This window comes from Hyla sarda, chromosome 7 (genome assembly GCF_029499605.1).
Source record: "Hyla sarda isolate aHylSar1 chromosome 7, aHylSar1.hap1, whole genome shotgun sequence".
Lineage (NCBI taxonomy): Eukaryota > Metazoa > Chordata > Amphibia > Anura > Hylidae > Hyla > Hyla sarda.
Genome location: NC_079195.1, coordinates 93,184,590 through 93,207,877, shown reverse-complemented (window position 1 = coordinate 93,207,877; position 23,288 = coordinate 93,184,590). Strand labels below are relative to the sequence as shown.

General features: G+C 40.9%; 1 protein-coding gene across 4 annotated transcripts in view; it reads left to right on the top strand.

The window, feature by feature from the left end:
* Positions 1–23,288, top strand: part of PRKG1 (protein kinase cGMP-dependent 1) — a 1,084,726-nt gene that overhangs the window by 914,239 nt on the left and 147,199 nt on the right. For all 4 annotated transcript variants that reach the window (XM_056530020.1, XM_056530021.1, XM_056530018.1 and 1 more), the window contains exons 6-7: positions 20,504–20,581; positions 22,312–22,406. In XM_056530020.1, coding sequence (XP_056385995.1) covers positions 20,504–20,581; positions 22,312–22,406 — 173 coding nt within the window. The remainder of the gene's footprint in view (positions 1–20,503; positions 20,582–22,311; positions 22,407–23,288) is intronic.

Below are 23,288 nucleotides of genomic sequence, written 5' to 3'. Positions count from 1 at the left end.
GGACCTTTTTTTGGGGTTGGAGCTGTAAAGAAACCAAGTCACAAAAAGACACTGTGTCCAAGGCCACTGGCTCAAGTTGTTCAACTCTGTGTCCAATATTGTGGGCGTCCATCTTGATGGGGCCCAGTGCCTATTGGATGGAGTGTTTCACAGCTTGTTAGACTGTTTTGTGAAGGAGAGACTTAGAGGGCTATATCCTGCCCTCTATAGCCTGGGAGGTTTGAGCCACCTCCAAATCTGCATCCTGATTCTGCTCACTCGTGGGACCAGCTCCACCTTGCCTTGGCACACAGGGCTGTACGCCAGCTTCTTGAAAGTATTAATCCATCTCAGACTGTCCTCTACTAGCTCAGGGAGTGTTTGGGGCTTCCTTAAAGGGGTATTCCAGGAAATATTTTTATTTGACTATGCTACAGGGGCTGTAAAGTTAGTGTAGTTCATAAAATAGTGTCTGTACCTGCGTGTGATGTTTTTTTCACAATTAGTATGTGATTTTCACAGCATACAAAATGACTGTTGTCTCAGATTTTTCCTAGGTTACAATGCGGCCGAGACCTGACTCACTAGTCAGCTGATGACAGGGAACCTGTCTGCTTCAATGGGTGGAGTGATCACTTGGTGGGAGAGAGATCAATCTGCAACTAATGCAACAGCTGTGTCACGATTCGGCTGGCTGGAGGTGGATCCTCTGTGCCAGAGAGGGATTGGCGTGGACCGTGTTGGTGGACCGGTTCTAAGTTGCTACTGGTATTCACCAGAGCCCGCCGCAAAGCGGGATGGTCTTGCAGCGGCGGTAGCAACCAGGTCGTATCCACCAGCAACGGCTCAACCTCTCTGACTGCTGAAGATAGGCGCAGTACAAGGGAGTAGACAAGAGCAAGGTCGGACGTAGCAGAAGGTCAGGGCAGGCAGCAAGGATCGTAGTCAGGGGCAACGGCAGGAGGTCTGGAACACAGGCTAGGAGCACACAAGGGAACGCTTTCACTGGCACAATGGCAACAAGATCCGGCGAGGGAGTGCAGGGGAAGTGAGGAATAAGTAGGGAGTGCACAGGTGATAACACTGATTAGGCCTGCTGCGCCAATCAGTGGCGCAGTGGCCCTTTAAATTGCAGAGACCCAGCGCACGCGCGCCCTAAGGAGCGGGGCCGCGCGCCAGGACAAGACAGACGGGAACGGGTCAGGTACGGGAGCCGGGACGCGCATCGCGAGCGGGCGCCTCCCGCGTCGCGAATCGCATCCCGGCTGGGAGAGATATTGCAGCGCACCCAATCAGCAGGTCTGACCGGGGAGCTGCGAATGAGAGGATGCTGCGAGCGCTCCGGGGAGGAGCGGGGACCCGGAGCGCTCGGCGTAACAAGCTGTAGGTCTTTTGAATGGATGCAGCTCATAAATGTTTCAATGGGTGTGATGGCTGATGTGTGGGATGGAGGAAAATGGAATTATGGGATTTGTAGGCAAAAAAAGAAAACACAAACTGGAAATACCAGTTCACAAAAAGCTAGCCACAGTATTATGGCAATCTCGCAACATAGCCATTTAGCCCCAAGACAAGCGCAGATCCTTCCTAAGCATGTCCATTACTGCCTGTCAGGTACGTACCAAAATCAACTTATGGTGGATAACCCCTTTAAGCTTGTACCTGTTGATAGTGCCCCTGTTAGAGTAAAGTAGTAGCCAATGATCATGGATCAGGGCTGCAGCTATGGAGAGCTAAGCTTTAATGCTACCATTCCACTCTGCCATCAGGCTCCGCCCCAGATTCAGAAGATACATTTTAAGATAAATTAAGGGGTTAAAAAAATGTATTGCATGGACTATACCCAATGATGAGATAGATTCTGGCTGGCAAAATGTTCTCCTTTAGACACACATTGCAGAACATAGAAGCAGTCACATAAACCAATATCCATAACACTCTTATCTGTAGGTTCTGTGATTTATAAAAATCCTGGTAACTAAGGCCATTTCCTTTTAACAGATTCTAGTACATTATGAGTAAAAAAAAACAGATAAGTCTTTCCTTAGTCTTTCCTTATGAGGACATTGAAAAACATAGCATTGCATTAAATTAATCACCATTTATTGTGCTTTCTTTATCTGTAGGTTCAGCAAATGCTATAAATCTTTGTAACTAAGGCCATTTCCTATTAACAGGTTGTAGTAAACCATAACCCTGCATTCTATTTGAATGAATCTCAATAACTGTAGATTGGGTTGTACTGGGCAATAATGACAATTTACTAAGGGGGTTCTTTAACCAGGCGGGTACCATTGCTCTTGATTGTTGCCAAACTGAAACAGAGACCATCTCTTTTCATAGACCTCTAGTCATTATAGAATAAAATGGTTTTTACAACATTGAGAGTTGAGAGGCAATAAGAGGATATCTAGTTTTTGTGAGTAACAGCAGAAGTGTTATGTGGCATGTGTCATCCAGTTACAGTTAACACAATTTGTAAAGTCCCATTCCTATAATATTCTATGGAAAGTAAGAGAAGGGAGGCTGAGCTCTATAAATCTGACCAGTTACAGCTCCAGTACTGTATCATTTCTGTTCTTGCCTTGGACACTGTTTATACAAATCCATATGTATGCAGGGTGTTCATTTTTTTTTTTTTGAATGCCTGTAGGCTACAAGCATACATTTTGGCAAGTAACTTGACCTCTGTTATGTTTCTCCACATCCCTCCTCTGGTATTTTTTCTCAGGGGAGGGAAAGTCACTTTTATATAATACTCATAATTTTGCCTTCAAGTACTGAGATAATTCTACCTGCTGTGCTGCTCAGGTGGAATGACTTTAAAAGCGTTTCATTTACATGACTTCAATTCCAACTTTTATCTTGAAGTACCTCACTTCATTTCCCGAGGTGCACTTCTTCAGGAAAATAATTCTGTGAAGACCTTGAAATTGGAAACAGGAGATTTGGCATATGCTGAGCAAATGCCTGTTGTTTTGCACAGTCGCTTCCCAGGAGAATCAGTAGAACATGCTTCATACAGTAAGGTGGAGATCAATCAGTATCTGAAGATACATATGAGCATAATGTGCCTTTTAAGAAATGCACTGGAAAGTAAAGCTTCCAGATGTGCATATTAAAACACATGAAAAGTTCTAGAAATAGTGCTATCAGAAGCTGCTGTCTTCTTTGGGGTGTCCATCTTTAAAGGAAAAGTACTAGGTGCTATATGTGGGCATGGTTAGATGTAAGATGCAAATTGGTAAAGTACTGTATGATTTTTGTATGTTCATGCCCAAAAATTTACAGAATGGTAATCCTATAGCAACTTATAGAAGCTCATCCTTCTGTGTACTTTTGCAATACAGTTCCAGTTCGGATCCATCCTAGCCTGAATGTGCCACAATAGAAACAAGTTTAGATTCAGTGAGTACAGAAATACAAAAACAAACCAACACGTTTTGATCACTCCTAAGACATTGAAATGCATCAGGTGTGATTTCTTTGGTGACAAGTGTGACTATAGATTCATTTTAATGCCTGATCTCAATAACGAAAGAAGATTTTATCATAAGTCCGATCCCAGTAGTTGCCATTTATATAGTAGATGAGCCCGCTTTATACCGTCAAGCATACTGGCAGTCATTAACCCCTTAAGGACTCAGGGTTTTTCAGTTTTTGCACTTTTGTTTTTTCCTCCTTACCTTTTAAAAATCATAACCCTTTCAATTTTCCACCTAAAAATCCATACTATGGCTTATTTTTTGCGTTGTCAATTCTACTTTGCAGTGTCATTAGTCATTTTACCCAAAAATGCACGACGAAACGGAAAAAAAAATCATTGTGCGACAAAATCGAAGAAAAAATGCAATTTTGTAACTTTTGGGGGCTTCCGTTTCTACGCAGTGCATATTTCGGTAAAAATTACACCTTACCATTATTCTGTAGGTCCATACGGTTAAAATGATACCCTACTTATATAGGTTTGATTTTGTTGCACTTCTGTAAAAAATCATAACTACATGCAGGAAAATTTATACGTTTAAAAATGTCATCTTCTGACCCCTATAACTTTTTTATTTTTCCACATACAGGTTGGTATGAGGACTCATTTTTTGCACCGTGATCTGAAGTTTTTATCGGTATGTTTTTGTTTTGATCGGACTTTTTGATCACTTTTTATTCATTTTTTAATGGTATAAAAAGTGACCAAAAATGCTGTTTTTTTTACTTTGGATTTTTTTTGCGCATACGCCATTGATCGTGCGGTTTAATTAATTATATATTTTTATAGTTCGGACATTTACGCAGGCGGCGATACCACATATGTTTATTTTACATTTTTTTTTTACACTGTTTTATTTTTTTTTATGGGAAAAGGGGAGTGATTCAAACTTTTATTAGGGAAGGGGTTAAATTACCTTTATTAACACTTTTTTTTTACTTTTTCTTTGCAGTGTTATAGGTCCCATAGGGACCTATAACACTGCACACACTGATCTTTTACACAGATCACAGGCGTGTATTAACACGCCTGTGATCAGTGTTATCGGCGCTTGACTGCTCCTGCCTGGATCTCAGGCACGGAGCAGTCATTCGCCGATCGGACACCGAGGAGGCAGGTAAGGGCCCTCCCAGTGTCCTGCAAGCTGTTCGGGACGCCGCAATTTCACCGCGGCAGTCCCGAACAGCCCGACTGAGCAGCCGTGTCACTTTCACTTTCACTTTAGAAGCAGCAGTCTTCTAAAGGGTTAATACCGCACATTGCCGCGATCGGCGTATGTGTGGTATTAGCCGCGGGTCCCGGCCGTTGATGAGCGCCGGGACCGACGCGATATGATGCGGGATCGCGGCGCGATCCCGCTTCATATCGCGGGAGCCGACGCAGGACGTAAATATACGTCCTGCGTTGTTAATGGGGTACTCCCGTGGAAAACTTTTTTTTTTTTTCAAATCAACTGGTGCCAGAAAGTTAAACAGATTTGTAAATTACTTCTATTAAAAAATCTGAATCCTTCCAGTAGTTTTTAGGGGCTTTATACTTAAGAGAAATCCAAAAAAGAAATGCATTTCCTCTGATGTCATGACCACAGTGCTCTCTGCTGACCTCTGCTGTCCATTTTAGGAACTGTCCAGAGTAGGAGAAAATCCCCATAGCAAACATATGCTGGACAGCAGAGGTCAGCAGAGAGCACTGTGGTCATGACCACAGAAGAAATGCATTTCTTTTTTGGATTTCTCTTTAGTATAAAGCCCCTAAAAAGTACTGGAAGGATTAAGATTTTTTAATAGAAGTGATTTACAAACCTGTTTAACTTTATGGCACCAGTTGATTAAAAAAAAAAAAAAAAAAAAAAAAGGTTTCCACAGGAGTACCCCTTTAACCTCTTAAGGACCCAGGACGTACGGGGACGTCCCCGCACCCTGGGCCTTAAGGACCCAGGACGTCCCCGTACGTCCTGGCGTTTTCCGGTCTCTGCCGCTCGCCGGGCAGAGATAGGAACTGGATGCCTGCTGAAATCCTTCAAAAGGCATCCAGGGCAAACGCCGAGGGGGGCCATGTAGGCCCCCCATGTCGGCGATCGCCGCAAATCGCAAGGGAAATCGCCCTTGCGATCTGCGGCGATACCGGGCTGATCGGGTCTCTGGGACCCGACCGCCCGGTAATTTCGCATGATCCCGGCTGTCACAGACAGCCAGGACCATGCTAACGTATAGGAGAACCTATACCCTGCGATCTGTCGGTTAGTTAACCGACCAATCGCAGGAGGGGGGGCGGTTACTTCCTCCCGTCCTGCCCGGCCTCTGAAAGTCCGGAGAGGACGGGAGGAAGACCGGAGGACGCGGCGGGGGACGGGGGAGTGCTGGGGACCGGCCCCGGTACTTACCTCGTCCCTGAAGACCCAGATCCAGACGATGAAGACGGCGGCGGCGGCGGCGACAGGTGAGTAGATCTTCAGCCGCGGTCGGGCCCTTTACAGCAATGCACGTCGCCGTAAAGCGACATGCATTGCTGTAATAGGACCCTGTAAACTACAACTCCCAGCATGCCCAGACAGCCCTTGGCGTCTGGGCATGCTGGGAGTTGCAGTTTTGCAACATCTGGAGGTCCACAGTTTGGAGACCACTGTGCCCTTCCAGATGTTGCAAAACTACACATCCTCAGCATGCCCTTACTGTCCAGGCATGCTGGGAGTTGTAGTGCTGTAACATCTGGCCCTTCAGATGTTGCAGAACTACAACTCCCAGCATGCCTGGACAGTTTTGGCATACTGGGGGTTGTAGTTTTGCAACGTCTGGAAGGGCCCAGATTGGGAACCACTGTATTAGTGGTCTGCAAACTGTAGTCCTCCAGATGTTGCAAAACTACAACTCCAAGCATGCTGGGAGTTGTAGTTCGGCAACATCTGGCTCTAAAGATGTTGCCGAACTACTACTCCCAGCATGCCTGAGAATGTTTGGGAGTTGTGGTTTTGCAACAGCTGGAGGCACACTGGTTGGGAAACATTGTTTCCTAACTCAGTGTTTCCCAACCCGTGTGCCTCCAGCTGTTGCAAAAACACAACTCCCAAACATTCTCAGGCATGCTGGGAGTAGTAGTTTTGCAACAGCTGAAGGTCCCCCCTGTGAATGTACAGGGTACATTCACATGGGCAGGCGGCTTACAGTGAGTATCGGGCTGCAAGTTTGCAATGCAGCAAATTTTGCGCGGCAGCTCAAACTCGCTGTAACCCCCCCGCCCGTGCGACTGTACCCTAAAAACACTACACTACACTACCACATAATAAAATAAAAAGTAAAAAACACTACATACACACTTACCCCTACACAGCCCCCCTCCCCAATAAAAATGAAAAACGCCTGGTACGCCACTCTTTCCAAAATGGAGCCTCCAGCTGTTGCAAAACAACAACTCCCAGTATTGCCGGACAGCCGTTGACTGTCCAGGCATGCTGGGAGTTTTGCAACAGCTGGAGGCACCCTGTTTGGGAATCACTGGCGTAGAATACCCCTATGTCCACCCCTATGCAAATCCCTAATTCAGGCCTCAAATGCGCAGGGCGCTCTCACTTTGGAGCCCTGTCGTATTTCAAGGCAACAGTTTAGGGTCACATATGGGGTATCACCGTACTCGGGAGAAATTGACTAACAAATCTTGGGGGTCTTTTTCTCCTTTCACCCCTTATGAAAAGGTGAAGTTGGGGTCTACACCAGCATGTTAGTGTAAAAAAAATAAACTTTTTACACTAACATGCTGGTGTTGCCCTATACTTTTTCATTTTGACAAGAGGTAAAGGGGAAAAAAAATTGTAACGCAATTTCTCCCGAGTACGGAGATACCCCATATGTGGGCGCAAAGTGCTCTGGGGGCGCACAACAAAGCTCAGAAGGGAGAGTGCGCCATGTACATTTGAGGTGATTTGCACAGGGGTGGCTGATTGTTACAGCGGTTTTGACAAACGCAAAAAAAACAAAACCCCGCATGTGACCCCTTTTCGGAAACTACACCCCTCACGGAATGTAATGAGGGGTGCAGTGAGAATTTACACCCCACTGGTGTCTGACAGATCTTTGGAAGACACCAAAAATGTTGTACAGCCCACTGTTCCAAAGATATGACAGACACCAGCGTAAATGCTCACTTTACGCCTTCTTACGTTCCTCAAGGGGTCTAGTTTCCAAAATGGTATGCCATGTGGGGGTTATTTTGCTGTCCTGGCACCATATGGGCTTCCTAAATGCGATATGCCCCCCGAGCAAAATTTGCTCTCAAAAAGCCAAATATGACTCCTTCTCTTCTGAGCATTGTAGTTCGCCCGTAGTGCACTTCAGGTCAACTTTTGGGGTACCTCCATACTCAGAAGAGATGTGGTTACAAATTTTGGGGGTTATTTTCTGCTATTAACCCTTGCAAAAATGTGAAATTTGGGGGGGAAACACACCTTTTAGTGATTTTTTTTTTTTTTTTTTTTTACGTATGCAAAAGTCGTGAAACCCCTGTGGGGTATTAAGGCTCACTTTATTTCTTGTTACGTTCCCCGAAGGGTCTAGTTTCCAAAATGGTATGACATGTGTTTTTTTTTTGCTGTCCTGGCACCATAGGGGCTTCCTAAATGCGACATGCCCCCGAGCAAAATTTGCTCTCAAAAAGCCAAATATGACTCCTTCTCTTCTGAGCATTGTAGTTCACCCATAGTACACCTCAGGTCAACTTATGGGGTACCTTCATACTCAGAAGAGATGGGGTTACAATGTTTGGGGGGTATTTTCTGCTATTAACCCTTGCAAAAATGTGAAATTTGGGGGGAAACACACATTTTAGTGAAATTTTATTTTTATTTTTTTACATATGCAAAAGTCGTGAAACACCTGTGGGGTATTACGGCTCACTTTATTCCTTGTTACGTACCTCAAGGGGTCTAGTTTCCAAAATGGTATGCCATGTGGGGGATTTTTGCTGTTCTGGCACCATAGGGGCTTCCTAAATGCAACATGCCCCCCAAAAACCATTTAAAAAAAACGTACTCTCCAAAATCCCCTTGTCGCTCCTTCGCTTCTGAGCCCTCTACTGCGCCCGCCGAACACTTTACATAGACATATGAGGTATGTGCTTACTCGAGAGAAATTGGGCTACAAATATAAGTATACATTTTCTCCTTTTTCCCCTTGTAAAAATTCAAAAATTGGGTCTACAAGAACATGCGAGTGTAAAAAATGGAGATTGTGAATTTTCTCCTTCACTTTGCTGCTATTCCTGTGAAACACCTAAAGGGTTAAAACGCGGACTGAATGTCATTTTGAATACTTTGGGGGGTGCAGTTTTTATAATGGGGTCATTTGTGGGGTATTTCTAAAATGAAGACCCTTCAAATCCACTTCAAACCTGAACTGGTCCATGAAAAATTGTGAGTTTGGAAATTTTGTGAAAAATTGGAAAATTGCTGCTGAACTTTGAAGCCCTCTGGTGTCTTCCAAAAGTAAAAACACGTCAATTTTATGATGCAAACATAAAGTAGACATATTGTATATGTGAATAAAAAAATAAATTATTTGGAATATCCATTTTCCTTACAAGCAGAGAGCTTCAAAGTTAGAAAAATGCTAAATTTTCAAATTTTTCATAAAATTTGGGGATTTTTCACCAAGAAAGGATGCAAGTTACCACAAAATTTTACCACTATGTTAAAGTAGAATATGTCACGAAAAAACAATCTCGGAATCAGAATGATAACTAAAAGCATTCCAGAGTTATTAATGTTTAAAGTGACAGTGGTCAGATGTGCAAAAAAAGGCCGGGTCCTGAGGTGTAAAATGGCTGGGTCCTTAAGGGGTTAAAGAGTCCCTATCACCAAACTAACCTTTTAATATATTGTTCCTTATGTAATTATAAGACACTTTGCTATTAACTTGCTGTTAAAATTTATAATGTAATAAAAAAAAAAAACAGACACTAGGTGGCTCTGTTCTGTTCCCTGTGTGAGAAGGTGAAAGACATGGTAGTGGATGGGCGTTATGTGTCACCATGGCTCCTGGCTTTGGTGAAGTAAGAGCCGGTATTATTGAGTGTCTGTGCTGCGATGCAGTCTGACATTGTGGCCGTAGTATGGCTGGAAGGCCAATCTGGGACGGCTCTTACTGGGAATGGCCAAGTGCTGGGTGGGGGGTCATTCCCCACAATCCAGGTTGCCTTATGTTGTCCTTAAAGGCAACCTGTTTCACCAGCTGAGGGGAATTTGCTAGTTTCAGCTCACACTGCCAGAGAGAGCTGAATGTGGAGGTCTTCCCTGTGTTTGCTCCAAGGTTGGAAGCTGGTGAAGTCTGCCTGGAAGCCTGGAAAAGACATGCTTGATGCCGCATGGCATGGACTTAGGTGTGAACAAACACCTAAGGATTAAAGGTGGACTTTTGTTACGTTTTCTTTGATTCTGCATTTAAAGACTGTTTGCTGTGTGACGAATGTGAATGAAACACTGAACTTTGATTTGAAAAGTACTGTTTCCATGCCTCTATACTGCAACCACACAGTCATCACACCTCCCACAAGTCAAACAGTTAGTTTGGTCTCCTTCTGGCCTGGCAGGAGACCAAACTCAGGAAGTGTTTGCAGAGCATGGTGAGGCACAGCTCTCGCAGCCTTCAGTGATGTTGCGCCTCCTGGGGAGCACCCACTTTCTCCTGCCGGGAGCTCACACAATGTGAATAAGGTGAAAGGTATGATAGACAGCTTTTTAAAGCTCAGAAATTATTTTTTAACGGTAGGAGGGGTGTTAGGACTAGTTAGGGAATATGATCTGGGATAGTTTATAAAATATGGTTTGATGACAGGTACACTTTAAGGTGTTAAATATTGATTTAAAGAGCTGAGCACAATGATAATAAATATTGTGGGAAAAGATTTAGCATAACCCCCATATTATGGATGAAATTCCTGTTCATTCCAGGTTTAGAAGCCAAGTTCACAGTCCTACTCAGTGATTGACAGGGTTACTGTGCAAAGATAGCTGTCAACCAGTAGGATTGTAGGATAGCTCACTGTGTGTCTAATCTAAAAATAGGCATTGTTTAGAGCAATGAATTATAAACTGTAATTACTTTTTTACCAAAAAGTGTGCTTGCATATTTCTTCTCTGTTTCCATGAATGCTCCATGCAAGTAAATGGCTCTAGGCAGGATAGCAGCAGTTTCCAGTCATAATAAGGGGAGCTAATGTTTAAAGAGTACCTGTCACCAAATAAAAATTTTAATATAGTGTTCCTTGTGTAATTAACAGACACTTTCCTATTCCCTTGCCTTTGAAAGAGTGCCTGATGTACACAGGGTATAAGTCCACAAGAAGCACAGAAAAATATACAGTACAAACTATGTAGCATCAAGGAGTGAGTCCATGTGGAAATCAGGGTCAACAATCTGATATCAGGTCAACAATCTGATATGAAGCTCCAGGAGCAGAACAACCCAACAACATACAAGGACACAAACACACAACATGCACACATACTGGAACACCCTCCTTTCTACTCACAAAATGTGATAGACTTCTCTGTTTATTGAGGAGAACCTACATGCTCTGAAGGGACCACAGACTCTTCCAGAATCAACCAGGGCATCCAGACCTTGTCAAACTTCTTGGGGCACTTGCAACTAATATATAGGGTTTCATAAAGTGGGACATACATATTAACCAGATTAAACCAGCAGGTTATAGGAGGAGGAGGAGAAGTATCCTTCCAAGCCATAATCACAAACTTGCGGGCACAAGACAAAAGGAAGCAGATAAGAAGCCGTCTTTGGGAGCCCCACTCATCCCCAGCAGACAAACCGCAGGGTTAAAAACAAGGGGAAATTCTAGGTGGTCAGCCAAAAATCTCTTCACTGCCCTCCAAAAGGGAACCACACAAGGACAACTCCACACCGTATGCATAAAGGACCCTCTATCATTCCTATAACGAAAACAGACATCTGCAGGGGAAACACCAAGACAATACAGCCTAACTTGGGTATAATATAAACGGAGAATAAACCTGGACTGAATAAGCATGTCGCTCCCTGCTGCACCTCTGTCTGTGTCAGGAACTGTCCAGAGTAGGAGCACATCCCCATAATAAACCTCTCCTGCTCTGGACAGTTCCTGACATGGACATAGTTGTAAGCAGAGAGCACTGTGGTCAAACAGAAAAAACTACTAAACTTCCTCTGTAGTATACAGCAGCTTATAAATACTGGAAAGATTAAGATTTTTAAATAGAAGTAATTTAGAAATCTGTTTAATTTTCTGGCACCAGTTAATTTGAAAAAAAAAAATTGTTTTCCACTGGAGTACCCCTTTAAATAGACTACTGCCTGAAGACATGAAACGCTGGTTCCAGCTGGGACCAGCAGCCTGGGGTGACAGAGCAATATTTCTGACAGTGCCGCACAGAGAATGGACCTGCCACAGGAGTGAGGACAGGTGTGTGTCACGTATCTTGAGGCCTAGAAGATTCCTTTAATACTAAGATTGTACAAGATCTAGTACTAGATTTAAAGAGAGTCCAAAACTAAGCATCACTATAAGACTTTACGCTATTGTTTAATCTTTATCTCTCCCACTTGTATTTGGCAAAACGGCAGTACTGTCTGTGGTCAATGGGGCAATGTTCCTGAAAAAAATGCAGACACTGATGTGAGCTCTCATGCAACCTATTTAACGCAACTGATTTTTATATAATATATCTGTCATATTTCTAGTCCTTGCCCACTGCATTTCCTGACATGTTGGATATTGAGACTGAAAAACACTGCCCTAGACTAAACATGGCATCCATACAATCATGGCCATACTGTTTGTTCTTGTAGTATGGCATTATGCACCAATGGATATATCCATGCACACTGCCCTGATGTGTATGTGAGTCCTGACAAATGGGGCTTTCAGTTACCCTTTCTTAAATTAATCTCATGATCAGGTCTATTTGGGTAATGTTTTAGAAATCATCTAGTGCTGCTGTTTGCTTACTGACTATGTTATCTAGATTTACCCTAAATTACTTGCTGCACCGATAAACACGTCTGTGACTCAGATATTCCCTCTTAAACGTAATGGTCTGAGAACACAGATAAAGCATATGGAAGGTTTATTGTATGTAAAGGGATTTGTCATTGAAAAAATTAATGTAACCAAGCACTATAAATGTGCAAATTAAAATGGGAGCAGCGTGCTAGACTGGGGAATTGTAACCCAGTGAGAAGTAACAGTGCTTATTTATGGGAATACTAAATGCTTTTCAAATCTACATGATAAAATATCACATTGCTTCTTTCTGTGCGGGATTATATTATCTCCATTAACAATTTTTTATTGCTTGTTTTGTAAGCTGAAGATTTTACAATTTGTGTTTACTTCATCCCCTGTGGTACTGCCAAAGCTGAGAAGAGTAGTCAATATGCCTTTGAGTTTAACCAGCCCGGTGTTCTTTATGTATCTACATTGATAGCATTTATTTTCATATAAATAGTAAGAATACTAAGATGTTATGAAAGTGTTCTGTGGAAGCTGTATATAACCAAAATGTCTGATTCCAGCCTTGCTTTATTTATAGCCTAATAGCATTGGTTTTAAAGCCTAAATAGCATCTTCTCCCATTTTACACATGTAGCAATATGTTTTATGTTGTGTAATGTTTCAATCTCTGAACAGCATTCAGTGAAAAAAGACCGCCTTGGATGTCCGGGATCTTAACGGGAAGCTCCGAGGCTACAAACCAGTATGTTTCATGCAATCAGCACTTCTTCCGGCCGGTGCAGTTCAAATGCCCAGGGACGTCCTGAGGAGCCCCCCTCCCCCCCATGTCGGCGATCACCGCAAATCGCCGGTGAATTCACACCGGCGATCTGCGGCGATTCTGGGTCATATGGGTCTCCGATGTCCTGGAAAATAAGTGGGATTGGAGTTGTCCAAGACAACCACGATACCCCTGAAGTGATAGGAGTGAGGTGGCAGGGGTGCCACCCCTCCTATCCCTGCTATTGGTCGTTCAGAAGTGACGACCAATAGCAGATCGGGGGCGGGGGGATTAACATTTGGTTCCCCCTTTTTGCCCACCCACAGTAGGCAGGGCAGAATGGGGAAACTGACGGAGAATGGTGCCGAAGTCCACCTACCCATCTGCGGCGTCAGCGGGCGACAATCGGAGGCAGCGATCGGTGGAAGCAGAGGATGGCGATGCGGCTCCCTGGATCCTAAAGAAGCCGGTGAGTTGCCTAGCAACATCTGCAGGGCTACAGTTTGGAGACCACTGTACAGTGGTCTCTAAACTGTAGCCCTCCAGATGTTGCAAAACTACAACTCCTAGAATGCCCAGACAGCTGTTTGCTGTTTGGGCATGCTGGGATTTGTAGTTTTGCAACAGCTGGAAGGTCACAGTTTGGAGATCACTGTGCAGTGGTCTCTAAACTGTGGCCCTCTAGATCTTGCAAAACTACAACTTCCAGCATACCCAGACAGCTGTTTGCTGTTTAGGCCTGCTGGTATTTGTACTTTTGCAACATCTGGAGGGCTACAGTTTGGAGATCACTGTGCAGTGGTCTCTAAACTGTAGCCCTCCAGATGTTCCAAACTGCAAATTCCAGCATGCCCAAACAGCAAACAGCTGTCTCGGCATGCATGCTGGGAGATGTAGTTATGCAACATGCCCCCCAAAAACCATTTCAGAAAAATTCACTCTCCAAGATCCCATTGTTGCTCCTTCCCTTCTGAGCCCGCCAAACACTTGACATACACATATGAAGTATTTCCTTACTCGAGAGAAATTGGGTTACAAATTTTGGGGGGCTTTTTCTCCCAATTACCCCTTGTAAAAATTCAAAAACTGTGCCTATAAGAACATGCGAGTGTAAAAAATTAAGACTTTGTATTTTCTCCTTCACTTTGCTGCTATTCCTGTGAAACACCTAAAGGGTAAACACATTTACTAAATGTCATTTTGAATATTTTGATGGGTGCAGTTTTTATAATGGGGTCATTTGTGGGGTATTTCTAATATGAAGGCCCTTCAAATCCACTTCAAAACTGAACTGGTCCCTGAAAAATTTCGATTTTGAAAATGTTGTGTGAAATTGGAAAATTGCTGCTGAACTTTGAAGCGCTCTGATGTCTTCCAAAAGTAAAAATATGTCAACTTTATGATGCACACATAAAGTAGACATATTGTATATGTGAATCAATATGTAATTTATTTGGAATGTCTATTTTTCCTACAAGCAGAGAGCTTCAAAGTTATAAAAATGCAAAATTTCCGTTTTTCATCAAATTTTGGAATTTTTCACCAAGAAATGATGCAAGTATCGAAAAAAATTCACCACTAACATAAAGTAGAATATGTCACCAAAAAATTTTCTTGGTATCAGAATGAAAAGTGAAAGCATCCCAGTGACAGTGGTCAGATGTGCAAAAAAAAAAACACCCTGGTCCTTAAGGTGAAAATGGGCTTGGAGAGCACTGTGGTCAGACAGAAAGGAAATTCAAAAAGAAACTAAGATCCAGACTCAATAATAAACCAATTGCTGACGCATCATAAGTATGATTATATAATACTTAGTGATTATGATTATATGCAACTTTAATTCTTTTACTCAAATGAATTCATATAATTTAAACGGATATGACTATACAATATCGTTATAAATTTTTTATTCAATTTTTTAGATAGACTAACCTATAATACTACTGAGTGTTTGTTAGATTCAAATTATATACGAATATGATACATTGTTTTGTAATGTTCTTTTGGCCGTGTTTTGTTTTCTTTGGCCAACATTCCTTGTTCTAAAAATTTTCTCAATAACCAATAAAAATCATTTAAACCAAAAAGAAAATAACTTCCTCTGGAGCATATAGAAGCTGATACGGGAAGGATTAAGATTTTTTTAACAGAAGTAATTTAAAAATGTGTTTACCTTTCTGGCACCAGTTGATTTATAAGAGAAAAAAAAAGGTTTTCCAGTGGAGTATCCCTTTAAGGGATAGGCATACACGTATTTAGTATTTTTATTTCTTTTGCTTACATCCAGAGCTTTTTTAAAGGTAAATATGTCTCTTCACACATACAGTATCATGTGCATATTTGAGGACAAGCAGGGCTCTCTACACTGAAGACAAACAGATCTCTGTACACTGAGGATAAGCAGGGCTCTGTACACAGGACAAGCAGGGCTCTGTACACTGAGGACAAGCAGGATTCTGTACAATGAGGACAAGCAGGGCTCTGTAAACTGAGGACAAGCAGGGCTCTGTACACTGAGGACAAGCAGGACTCTGTACAGTGAGGACAAGCTGGGCTCTCTAGACTGAAAAAAAAGCAAGGCTCTGTACACTGAGGACAAGCAGGTCTCTGTGCACTGAGGACAAGCAGGGTTCTGTACACTGAGGACAAGCAGGGCTCTGTACACTGAGGACAAGCAGGGCTCTGTATACAAAGGACAAGCAGGGCTCTGTGCACTGAGGACAAGCAGGGCTCTGTGCACTGAGGACAAGCAGGGCTCTATACACTGAGGACAAGCAGGGCTCTGTACACTGAGGACAAGCAGGGCTCTGTACACTGAGGACAAGCAGAGCTCTGTACACTTAGGACAAGCAGGGCTCTGTACACTGAGGACAAGCAGGGCTCTGTACACTGTGGACACGCAGGGCTCTGTGCAGTGAAAACAAGCAGGGCTCTGTACTTTAAGGGCAGGCAGGGCTCTGTACACTGAGGACATGCAGGGTTCTGTGCAGTGAGGCTCTGTGACATGCTCCAGGCTCACACGGCAGGATGATTGACAAGCCAGGAGCTTGCACAGAGCCCTGCTTGTCTTGCTCTCACTTACTGTTGGTGGTCTCCGCACAGAGGCACAAAGGCATTAGCTGCAGGGACAGAATTTCTCCTCCCAAAAATACACACATTTTTAACCAATGTATATTAAACATATACATATATAAAAAGTTTTTGCAAATGACAGATACACTTTAAGGATTCATAAACTTTTTTTTCCCTTTTTTTCCTTCATATAGAAGGGTTGGGCATCACATACTACTATACTGCAATATGAAGGGTTGGGCATCATATACTACTATACTGCAATATGAATACTGCAACTGATGTTACTCAGAACTCTCACAATGTAACATTGCATAATCTATCATTTATTTTTAGCTGACAGTCAAATTTTCTTCATCACGGTTTACTGAACATCTTTAAAAAGATATTGGACATAGTTGATAGGAAATGCGCTTGGTTCCCTTAGGATGTCAGATTTGATGCCGCATATGCTACATAAATTCAAATAGGTCTTGTCTCATCAACTTGACACTCAGTAAAAATTATCCTGTTGCTTCCCAGGTATAGCAGTCCTAAAGTCTGCTCATTATTAGTGGGAACATCTTTAAATATTTGCTTGTGGTCCCTAAGGCTTTGTCTGCTCCAGATATCTGACCTCTTTGCCAGACTAATGGACTTTAAAGTCATGGCCATCAGTAGACTATCACAACAGACTGACATGTGCTGATGCTAAAGGAGACAAAACAATAAACAATGCAGTTGTAAATATCTACTTCATAACAATTCACCTATCACACTGTATATTTTAATATGTTGACTAATGTTTACTATAGACTGGGTATAGACAGCATCACTTACTACATATATGGATCAGTGTAAGAATATATTGTGCATTCACAAAGCTACTCGAAGAACTTGAAGCAATGTTGTTAAATCTATTTTCTAATTGTTTATACAAAGATAGTCTAGTAGTATATGGTAAAAGCCAACAAATAGTAAACCCGAAAGTTAGACATGGTACAAGTTAGTAATTGGAACCATTCTTAAAATATCCGCAGATTTGATTGCTATGGGCAACTGCACCAATTTTCCTTAGCACAAGTTTTTGTAAATGACCCCCTTTGTGCTCGGTTAACCACTTTCCCATAAACTTAAAACATACAGATATTTGAAAAAAAGGATGCAAAGTGTATGCAATTTTAATGATTTTTAGTAAATTATAATACTCAATTGTGTTAACAAAGCCTTGGGGGAAAAGATTTCTGATCGCGGGGGGGGGGGTTATCCAGGCCGGCACCTTGGCATTCTGAACACGGAAGCTTGGAGCTTCCATGTTTGTAACGTAATGCCACCCCCCCCTCCATTCATGTCTTTAGAAAGGGGTGTAACAGCTAGTACATAGCCATCAGGCCTCCTCCCATAAACATGATTGAAGGGGGTGTGACAGCAATGGTAGCCCGTAGTCTGGCACTAAGCTGAGTTCACTTCAAGCACTGGATGACTGGATCACAGGGGTTCTAGCGGTCAGACTTCCACAATCAGACATCTCATCCCCTATGTTTAGGGGTGGAGTACCCCTTTAAACAGTCTAATCTCATTTTCAACATTTAAGAAATATACTTTTTCAGCAGGTTGCAAAAATTAGCAACCTAATCTGGGCCCCATTTTAATATTTGCTAAAGTTCTACCACTATGTACGCCAATACAATTCAAGCAAAGGTGCTTTTAAAAATTAAATTAGATATCACAATTGATTCTAGCAATGCTACTAAACACCATAACAATTGCTTTACAAAAGAAGGTAAACAGATCGAATTCTTTCCCCCACCAATAACACTTGGTCAATAGAAGCAATAAATATAAAATAACATAAAATAATATAGTTAGAAACATACAGGTAGAATATACTTGCACTGCTTTCCTTATTCTGTTATGGCTAAAATTAATAGGTAGGAATTCCTGGCACGGGGTGTTATCCCCCTGACTGGAAAAGGTTAATAGATGTTATTACATTTTTTAGTAGCATTAAAAAACAAACAGATTTGCCAGCACAATCAATGCACGTTACAGAAAATAATATTGTATGATTTGATAGAGAGGCTGCTTTAGGCCCTTGGGAAAATTGCTGTTAAAGGAAAGCGGCTACAATGTGACACACTTAAAATTCTCATTTAATAGCAATAATGTTTCTTGCAGTACAAAATGTATTGTTACAACGAATTCCTATTGTGCATGAAATTGTCTTAACAATGATAAAACCTATAAACTAAAAATATTTATAGTAATGAGTATAGTGCAAAACACTGTTTTCAAGTACAACTTACTGTGAGCAGGGCCTTCATCCCTATTGTGTGAACTTTAATTAGTTACTTACTACATAATGTCTGATATTGTCTGTGCATGTACCCTTTGTACTATGTGTATATAGAGACTATAATATAACTATATAGAGATTATACTCTATATAGACTATTAATAATAGAGGTAAATCCGCTTATTCGTCACTCAATAATGAAAGTGCTGCTGTTGTTCATTTTAGAGGTCAGATAGGGTCTCAGCTGGACCCCCACTGATTAAAACCTCTGACATGTTGCTATAACTTGTCAGAAGTTTTTAAAAAGACACACCCTTTAATCAAACTGAAGAAATTCCAGGTGTCGGCAGCCCATCCATCTGATACCGATGACCAATCGTGAGAATAAGTCATGAAACAAGTTTTTCCTTTCCAAGATCCAGGCTGGGGAGAAATGACTGTTTGCAGCACACGTGAATGACTGAATGAGCTTATAGAAGGGGAAGGACATATGTGGCTTTCTGTTTTCTAACACAAAGACTAGTACATTAGGGATCTATTTAGTATGGACATATTTATATATTTGTTAAGGGTTTTCCTTAGAAATGGCAATCAAAGTGTGATCTACACCCAGGACCCCAACCAGATCCCTGTATGTGTGGATGCATCAATTACTGATGATTGAACTATTTCATGAGATACAGCAGCATCAGTTACTGTGTCGTTACCACAGTGATGGTGTACACATATTTTGCTAGTTGTTTAACTGCCACAAACATACACAGAAGCAATAAAAAGGACATTACACAGCAGTAATAAGCAGTGTTGTGAATCCAGTAAGGTTGGTACAATAGAACACTTATTAGAGTTGTATGCAGTTCTCTCAGTGAAGGGGAAAAGCTGTCTCTTCTGTACCTCATGTATACAGATTGTATCCATGAATTCAGATTGAGTTATCAGTAAAGGAGTATTAGAAAAGAGGAATCGGAAAAATGTAGACATTTTCTGTAATCAAACAGTATATAGTAAATTACAAAGTTTCTTATCTTCTATTGATTTGTACAAAATGTATAATTTTCACAAAATAAATAAATAATAATAGTAATAATTAGTGATGAGCGGCAGGGGCCATATTCTAATTCACAATATTTCGTGAATATATTGATGATTATTCGTCCTATGTTCGAAAAATTTGCATATTGGCTATGTTTGTTCACTTTTTTTGCATAAAAATTTGCATGTGTATAAAAAAAATGATTATTCGTCATTACGAATATATAGCACTATATTCTAAATATTCGTGAAATCGCGAAGTGCCGATATTCACGATACAAATGTGCATTACGAATATTCGGGCTCAACACTAATAATAATAGCAACAACATTATTATTATTATTTCTTTTACATAAAGACTATTGTGAGAAATGTTATCCACTGCCATGTCTCAGCTGGACTCGGCTTGTCCTAGAATTTACCAGAATTTGGTTTGTGACTACTCTGTTTCAATTGATAATGAGCAATCTACTATACTAAAACACTGCAAATAAATTGTAGGAAATGAACTGCCCAACTGTAATTATACATGTATTATCTTCTGTTGGTCATATCATAAATATGTACAATAGTTGGGACTGGTCCCAGTATAACAGATGGATAGCTTCTCACCCTTTCCAATAACAGGCACAAGTTAATCGGTCTGCTTTGTGTTGGAGTAGAAGCAGAATAGGGACAAGTCATGATAAATGTAGACAGAATGTAAAGAGGTTCGGGGCTATTAAAATCTATATTGTAGACACTTGTATGGCAGTTTACTCACCGTAAGCTTATTGTATTTGTGGATCAGTGGATTCCTTGACACATGCAAGTAATGCGTCCCTGAGGTATACTGTGTGAAACGGCCTAACTACAAGGCAGATGATAATAACATAATCCTTTCTGCTCTATTTTTTGTAGACTCACTATGAATGTGGAGACTACATTATCAGACAGGGTGCTCGAGGGGACACTTTCTTCATCATCAGCAAAGGGATGGTAAGTTCTCTTTACATCTTGAAGTCTACGCTCCATTTGAAATCATAATAGGCTACTTAGGGAATGCAATGCCAATCAAATATTCCCTCCAAGCGCTTTATGGCTTCAGTTTATTACATTTAATTAACGCTGCTAGCATGACATGTGGGCAAATGGATGGAATCTGAGGTAGAATAAGATACAGGTGAATGAAAATGTGTACTGTAAAAAAAACTTTGCCAATATAACTCATGATGGTCTTGTGACCACTGATGTTTTAACTGTGTGGATTCCATTTTTAGTTTACTCTTTATTAAAAGTAATGTTTCGCGTATATTATTGACATTGTATTATTATTATTATTATTATTATTATTATTATTATTAATGATATTACAACAAAGACATTTCGTAGTGTTATCATTAAGGGTTTATATTTTTGCAGTCCTGAACAGATAATCAAATCTTCTCTTCTGAGATACTGGAGTAACATTTTTGCTTTCTTTGAACCATTACCAAAAACAGTAAACCGAAGAAGCAATTAAATCTCAAAATCATTAGAAACTAATGAAGGAACATGTGCTACGAAGGTAATAAATCTGAAATGTCTGCTAGGATAAGAGCTATAAACATTCAAACAATGATGTAAGAAAACTAATCACACAGCAGATTAGTACATGAAAGTTGAATACTTTTTTTTTAAATGAAAACTATCATTACAGAGGGAAATAGTGTTAAATCCCATGCTCTACACATCCTATAAAATGTCACATTAATAAATTACCTAAGCCCACATCATAAATAATAGACATAGTTTTGTTTGCTGCATTTGCATTCCCATTGTTATGTTGCGACAGAGAAGTGCAATCCTGCTCTCACCCAGAACCACTCTCCCTGCCTATTTGAATATCCTCCCTAGACAGTGGATTAACAACTAGACAACAGTCCCTGCGCTGGAATAAGGTGCAGGGACATAAAACAAAAATCTAAATTATATGGAGGTTCGGGAAACAGGTCCAAAACAATCATAGAAGATAGTATATACAGTATTAATAATGCACTGCAAAGTGGGGAATCATGGCAGCCGGTGCACATTTTGGGCACAGCGTTTTTGTGAAAATGCAGTTACACATTTAAATGTGTGGTTGGAGCTCTATTGATATTAAATTCTATTGAACAATAATACATTCTATAATTCGCTTGACATGGTGACGCCAGCTTTATATCCACATTGATCGCATATATAGCATATATAACAAACAAGAAATTTTCAATCCAGAGGATGATATATATATATATATATATATATATATATATATATATATATGATTTTTTTTTTTTTTTTACAAAATGACAAATTCATGATAAAAGGTGGAAAAATCCTTCCTGATGCAACTGAAATGAATAATTTTATAGCAAATTAGAACCTGGGGGTAAAAGTTTATCTAGCCATTTTTTCCCCTAGGCAAATGTTTTTCCTTGCTCTATAGAAGGTGTATCTCTGATATGAAGCTAACCTTTAGCTGTACATTGCATTACATGCTAGGATTACAGTGAGGAGGGTTATTAAACTTCTTGTGTACAGTGGCATTTAACTTATGGTGGTTTGTAAGCTTACAGAATATAGTTAATCTCTGAGGTTCTGACAACCACTCTATCTTCATTGTCAGTAAATTCTACCTTCTATCAGTCAATTTCCCTTTGTCTTTCATGTGATAAAGGTTTGAGAAAACAAATACTTCTTTTTGACAGGTGAATGTAACAAGAGAAGATACACCGGGTGAAGATCCTATATTTCTCCGCACTTTAGGAAAAGGTGACTGGTTTGGAGAAAAAGCTCTTCAAGGGTAAGTTTTACAGAATTTATGTGTTTTGCTGATTTTTTTTCTTCCCATAGCTTATTCTACAAATAAATATTACAGGAAACTATAGGAGGATCAGTAGTCATCAAGGGATGTATAAGGAGGAATAAACACCATGGCCCTCATTTACTAAGAGTGTTGTGTAGGTTTCTTTGTGGGTTTTAATTCCCAACAATTTATTTTCCACGGTATTTCCAGGTTTCCTTACATTTTCCACTTTCCTTACACTTTGCTTTTTTTTTTTTACACATGCTCTGATCTGTAGGGTTTTCCTCAGCTCAAATCCACCACATTTTATGTGGAATCCTTAGTAAATATGTTGGGTTTCTGTGAAAATGTCGGGAACACGCCCGTTTTCAGAGACCACGCCCCATCTTCCTGGCAGTCACACCCCTTTTTCGTGTTTTCTTAGCAAAATGGAGAGTTAGTTTTTTCAATTCTGGCGCAAATTCTGGCGCAAAATCTGGCACAGACAGAATTACTGGCGCAATGTGACAGAATCTGGCACACAACCCGACAAAACATGTCGGGTTTGCAATAGTAAATGAGGGCCAATTATTTGCCAACATGTTGCACAAATATATCAGCATCCTGTCAAAGTGGGATGCCAAAGTATAAGTTCATGTATAGGCACTACCCTTATTGACGTCAATGACGTCAATAAATTCGAAATGCACATTTTTACCGTTAATATCGTCACTGCAATTTCGCAAATATTTAGAATATAGTAATATATATTCATAATGACAAATATTTGTTTCTTTTTTTATGCAAATATTTATGTGAATATCGGCACTTCCATACTGGACACTGATCCCTCCCTTCTATTAGGTGAAGGATATAATTGCGCACACGCACTATGCAAAT